General features: G+C 43.5%; 1 protein-coding gene across 1 annotated transcript in view; it reads right to left on the bottom strand.

Annotated features, from left to right (window-relative positions):
* Window positions 1-5,278, bottom strand: part of nudt14 (nudix (nucleoside diphosphate linked moiety X)-type motif 14) — a 77,215-nt gene extending 71,937 nt beyond the window's left edge. Inside the window, exon 1 of the mRNA XM_063223547.1 lies at window positions 5,100-5,278. Coding sequence (XP_063079617.1) covers window positions 5,100-5,180 — 81 coding nt within the window. The 5' untranslated portion in view covers window positions 5,181-5,278. The remainder of the gene's footprint in view (window positions 1-5,099) is intronic.
* Between the last annotated feature and the right edge of the window lie 613 nt (window positions 5,279-5,891).

Below are 5,891 nucleotides of genomic sequence, written 5' to 3'. Positions count from 1 at the left end.
TCTCTCTCTCTCTCTCTCTCTTTCTCTCTCTCTCTCTCTCTCTCTCCAGCAGGCAAGAGTGGGTGGATGTCAGAGTGACTCAGTGATGCGGATGCTACTGCTGCTACCGCTGCTGCTGCTGCTGCTGCTGCTGCTGCTATCGCAGCAAAAAAAAAGAAAAAAGAAATCCCACTTCCTCTGGGGAATTAAGACCACCACCACCACCACCCCCCCCTCCTCCTCACCCAGGGCCGCTGTGTGTGCTGACAGCTTTTGACTAGGCCCAGGACCAAGCCATCTGAAAGGGCCCTGTAATGTAATGAGGACTCAATTTGGGGACCCCCTCTCTCTCCCTGGGCCCGGAACAACTGGCCACTTTGTCCCTCCCTTTTTGGTTTGCCTGCCCTCACCACTCTCCATCTCAGCACGCACGCACGCACGCACGCACGCACCCCAAGGCCACTGCCATGCTTCCCACATAGGCCTGCCCTCTGCATCACTGGAACGACCTTTGCTGTGCATCACACAACTGGAATATCTATTTGTTTAAAAAATAAATAAATAAAAGTAATACATCTAGTTATTATTTGGACCCTCACGATTACTTACAATATAGAACTGGACGGGTATCATGACCTGGGACCTGGGAGCAAATTTTGGGCACTACATACAATCAGCTATACTGGACCCCCCCATCCATATATTTTCATAAATCGGACTGTGTGGGCCCCCTATATACACTATGGGGCCCTGGTGACTCAGTCACACTTTACCCCCCTGAACGACACCCCTGATCATGACTAACTTCTGTGTACACTGAGTTAGGAGGATGGAGAGTCTATTTCACACGTCGCATTTAACGCTATATAAAGAAATACTGAAGTTGCAAGAGGCTAGCATCATTTTAGCCCATGAACATCCGTTTTGTTCTGGGTCTATAAATCTTTATGCTTGACGTTCTAGCAACAAAGAGATTCTTCGGACTATAAGTCGCACCTGTGGTTTGGCTTTTTACCTCCGCCAAGGAGGTAATGTTTTTGGTTTGCTTGTTTGTCTGTCAGCAGAATAACTCAAAAACTTTGTGGCATTGTTGGTAATGACACAAGGAACACAGGATTCAATTCTGGTGATCCGGATCACGAACCAGAACCAGGACCTTTTAAAATATTATTCTCCATTGCTGGCTTATGAATCTAGATGCCCCTTATGACCGCAAATTGAATTGCAGACAAGACAAATCTTGATATTCCAGTTTCCAACTCCACAAAAAGAAGGCAGAGAGAGACTTAAAATGAAATAGGGTGCAACACAGTCAAATGTTCCATCAATCAGCTTCCTTGGCAGAGGTCTGCACTCTCAGAGTGCATTCTAGTTTATTGTGAAACTGGCAGTTCTGAGCGGGTGCTCTCTATATTTGTGTGGCAGTATCTGTACTAGTGCACACGCATTATCTTTCATGTGTTTAAAAGCCCACACAAAGCATATAAGGTTTGCAAATGGATGCTAGAACAATATGCTGTTGTCAATGGTGCAACTTAAATTCTGGTGTGATTAGCATATGTTTTTTTCTTCTTCACTGTACATTTTGTCGGCTGGTATGACGTACGGTGCGACTTACAGTCCAGAAAATAAGGGAAAGACGAAATACACAGGTCATTTCGTGTGAAATCAGACCGTCAAATTATATGCTTTTACATCTCATTATTCATATATGGATGGTACTGTTGGTTGATGTATTCCATGTTGTTGCTGTAGTCTATAGGAGAAAAAAAATGAGCTTTCAAACCATATGAAAACCATTTCGATGTGACTTAAATTGACTGTGATAATAGAGGATGAAAGCATGGTGTTAACTAGGGATATTAACCGGTAGCCGTTTAACCGATAGTCGCCAGGATCAACGGTAGCCGGTAAAAAAAATTAACCGGTTAACCGCCCCGCCCCACCGCATCACACTACGCACACACGTTATTGGTGTTATAGGCTATTGTATGGGGCGATATGATCACTCAATAAGACTATCCAAAAATGATAAATGTGAGCATGAGCCGTCATATGGTGGAATTTCTTAAAGGGACACTGTTTGAGATTTTCAGTTGTTTATTTCCAGAATTCATGCTGCCCATTCACTAATGTTAACTTTTTCATGAATACTTACCACCACCATCCAATTCTAAGTATTCATTATGACCAGAAAAATTGCACTTTTCATACATGAAAAGGGGGATCTTCTCCATGGTCCGCCATTTTGAATTTCCAAAAATAGCCATTTTTAGCTGCAAAAACGACTCTCCTTGGACCATACTAGAAAAAAAAGTGTTTATTACTTAGTAAACTTTCATGTAAATATCAAATTTGGCGATAGCCAACCCAGTTTCAATGAGCAGCATTGTTGCAGTACCTTTTTTGACCATTTCCTGCACAGTGTCCCTTTAAGCACAACCACAGCACAGAGCGTGGTTTTGCCGCAGCAGAGCTCACAGACATTCGGAAAACAAACAGACGTGCGACAGGACAGAGTATCATAAATGGCAGTTATAGAATTTTTGATAGCCGGTTAACCACCGGTCAATGAGGCTCAGTAGCCGGTTAAGATTGTTTTAAATTTTCGCCATCCCTAGTGTTAACGCCCATGTAGTTCAGACTTTCTCAGCCAGTTTCTTCCTCATGCAGTTCTGGGGTTCTACCTTGTCACTGAAAAAGGCATGCAAAGTTTCATTAAAATGTGTACCGTTCTGGGGGGGGGATTCATGGGCTTGCATGCCCACGGGGACCCCGGTTCGAGTCCGGCCTGGGTCATTTCCCAATCCTCCCCCATCTTTCTCTACCACTCACTTTCTGTCAGCATCTCATACTGTCCTGTCAATAAAGGCATAAATAGCCCTTAAAAAATGTTTTTTTTATTATTATTATTATGTACCGTTCTGGTCTTGAAGTGTCCGATTTCATAGGAATGACTCAAGTGTTGATCACAAGACTAATGAGTGAGCTAAGACCGGCTGCCATATAATGGCAAAAACACATGAAAAGGGAACTTTAAAGAGCCTTTTCGGCTTTGTTGTCGCTCCTCATTCGGTTTACAGACTCCTCAGGCCCCGTTTACGTGACCCCTTGGAAGGACGCAGCTCTGTAAATAACACGTCATCTGTTACTGTGCCGACCCCTGACCTTTTGACGAGTGCCGGCCCTCGACACCGGCCCAGACAACGTTATTTAGCCTGTCACACCACGTGGATGTGTGTGTGTGTGTGTGTGTCATCGTTTCCCAAGTGTCCTCTGTGAGGTAACCACAGGGACAAGGCACGCGGCCATAGCTAAAACTATTGGCTGTGTATGGGTCTACAAATACCTTTATCAAGCAAGCAAAAGTGTGCACATCACCGTAGGCCGGGTGACATAAATCCAGTAAAAAAAAAAAAGTGAAAAAAAAGTGTGCTCGTCTTCCTGGTGTTTCATAAGTAATAGACTTAGCAGTTTTTCACTTTGCCTGATGAAGACCTAGTCGGACCGAAATGTTGCACTCATTTTAATATTAAAAACAAACAGGGGAGATGCAGTGTTGCAGACTTTTTTTTACTGAACAAATTCCTTTTAATATTAAATGATTGCAACATTTCGTTCCGACTAGGTCTTCATCAGGCAAAGTCAGAAACACACTCTAAAGACATCTTTCTCTTTCATGTCAGAACAGAACCTTGGCCTTGTCCATCCCAGGAGTCTCAGCAATGCTATTTGTAAGTATGAGGAAGTGCTGCAGATTGTAGGACTTGCACATACAGAACCCATACAGCATCTATCAACGTGTTCCTCCCTCCACCACCACCAACACCACTACCACCAAAGAATCCCAACGAATTGCACCGGATGAGGGCCAGGGAGCATGCCAACCATGCGTCCTGACTGTACAATCAATGTCATGCATGCCATAGCCTGGCAAGCGGATACTGGTGACTCAGGCCTCCTGTGAGCAGTGATAATTGCACGAGGAGAGGCCCTCGTCAGTCTAAATAATAGGAAGCATTACCAAACAACTTACAGCGCTTAAAAAGCACAGATGGACGGGGAACAATCAGGAGAGGAAATGACTACAGGTGTTGTGTTAAAACAAAGCCCTGGAATGTCTTTTGGGAAGAATAAGAAGGGGGGGGGGGGCACAACAGACGCAGAAATGACGTTATGACAGGACGTGGGTCTGAGTTGAGCATGGATGGAATGAAATGTTCATTACACAAGGCATGTTAATGCCCCAGATATATAAGTATATTGTGTCAAGACAGACTGGCTTCATTAGCCTACTTTTCAGTGTTTCACTGTGGACTCAACGCACTCAATTAACTGTTTTTAAAGGGAAATTTATGGATATATGACTGAATAAATGTTGAAACCACAAGGATGTGGTGAAAACCCCTTTGCTCCGTTAGTGTACTGTTGACTGTTGAATACAGTGTTAGAGACTGTATTTGCATGGCATGTCACAGATCTACTCTGCTATCAAATGCTTGTTTATATCACGCTAATGTGTTTATAACATTTATTAGAGATGCCATGGAAGCCTGCGTTCCTTCGCCTTGATGGTCTTAACGAGAGAACAGTGATGTAAACAAGGAGACATGATGCATTTTGCGTCCTTGGCGATAGGCTACTTATTCGGACGTTGTATTGAATATTCCTGACCTCGCCACCCCGTAAGACCACATGACCGGCACCTCTGCTACATTTTTATGAGTGATTGCTGCTAATTCTGCATATTGCCAACTGTGCGTTGGCCATTTCCGTCAGCTTGGTGGGAAAGGTAAAAAATTGTACTCTAATGTAAAGCATGTGCTCATGTCACAGGCTACCCTGCTAGCTCTGAGAGATTTCCTCCATGGCTGCCTTATCTGCTTTACCCTTCCCATTACAATTGTAGCGTTGCGTGTGCTGCTTGTGTATTCGCCAAGAATAGCGTCATGCAACGTCTCATTGCAGCGAAACATGCAGATTTATAAATTAAGCATAGATCACAATGCTGCACAATGACAGCAAGGAGCAAATGAATGGGGGTTGGGCTACTAGCAACTGAAATGAACGGTGCTTCCGCATTTCAACCAGATAACCTGAGACCGAGCTATCCCACTCACCTGGTTGTAGTGCACCCTGAAAGGTTTCAGGTAATTGGAGTCGGTGCACGGAACGACCTCGAGATTATTTATCTGCTCCATAACTCACACTGATAGCTGCACACCGGTTTTTCCTTGACCGCGGAGAGCACAGCCGCAGAATACAGTTGCAGGCAAACATACAGAGATGAGGCAAATGTCTACGGAAGCCGCGAAGTGCGCGATAAAAAAAAAGACCCCGGTAGCTAGCCTTACTACAACAAGCGTGTCTTTTACACAGCTCAGTCTGACTATCGAAAGAGGATGCATTCTTACACACAGTTGTGAAAACCTTTTCAGAGGCAAGGCACGCAAATGATTAAGCTTAGACCTAATAGTAATAATAATAATAACAACAATAATAATAATAATAATAATAATAATAATAATAATAATAATAATAATAATAATAATAATAATACATCGGATTAAAAATAAAGTAGACCTATATCAAGTTAGAAAAGCAAGTAAAATAACGTTTATTTTTTTATTTTTGTACTTACACGTAATGTAAGAACAATATAAGAACATAACCAACAGCTCGCCTGGCTGGAATGATTAACTGAAACATGAACCGGCTCTTTAGCGCCTTGGGCACAAATGGCGCGCGCCGGGTGCGCAAAGACCGTGTTTGGCTCGTGCAGGTCTTACTCAGCCTACAGTATTTCCCGCCAAGTGGTGTGCTGAGTTCATCAAGTCATTTTACTAGACCATACAAAGAAGACGTTCGGAGTAATGTTGTCAATGTAGTGGGCTTGAATCATGGCTGGCGAC

This window comes from Engraulis encrasicolus, chromosome 18 (genome assembly GCF_034702125.1).
Source record: "Engraulis encrasicolus isolate BLACKSEA-1 chromosome 18, IST_EnEncr_1.0, whole genome shotgun sequence".
Classification (NCBI taxonomy): domain Eukaryota; kingdom Metazoa; phylum Chordata; class Actinopteri; order Clupeiformes; family Engraulidae; genus Engraulis; species Engraulis encrasicolus.
This window is presented reverse-complemented; position numbering and strand designations above follow the sequence as displayed.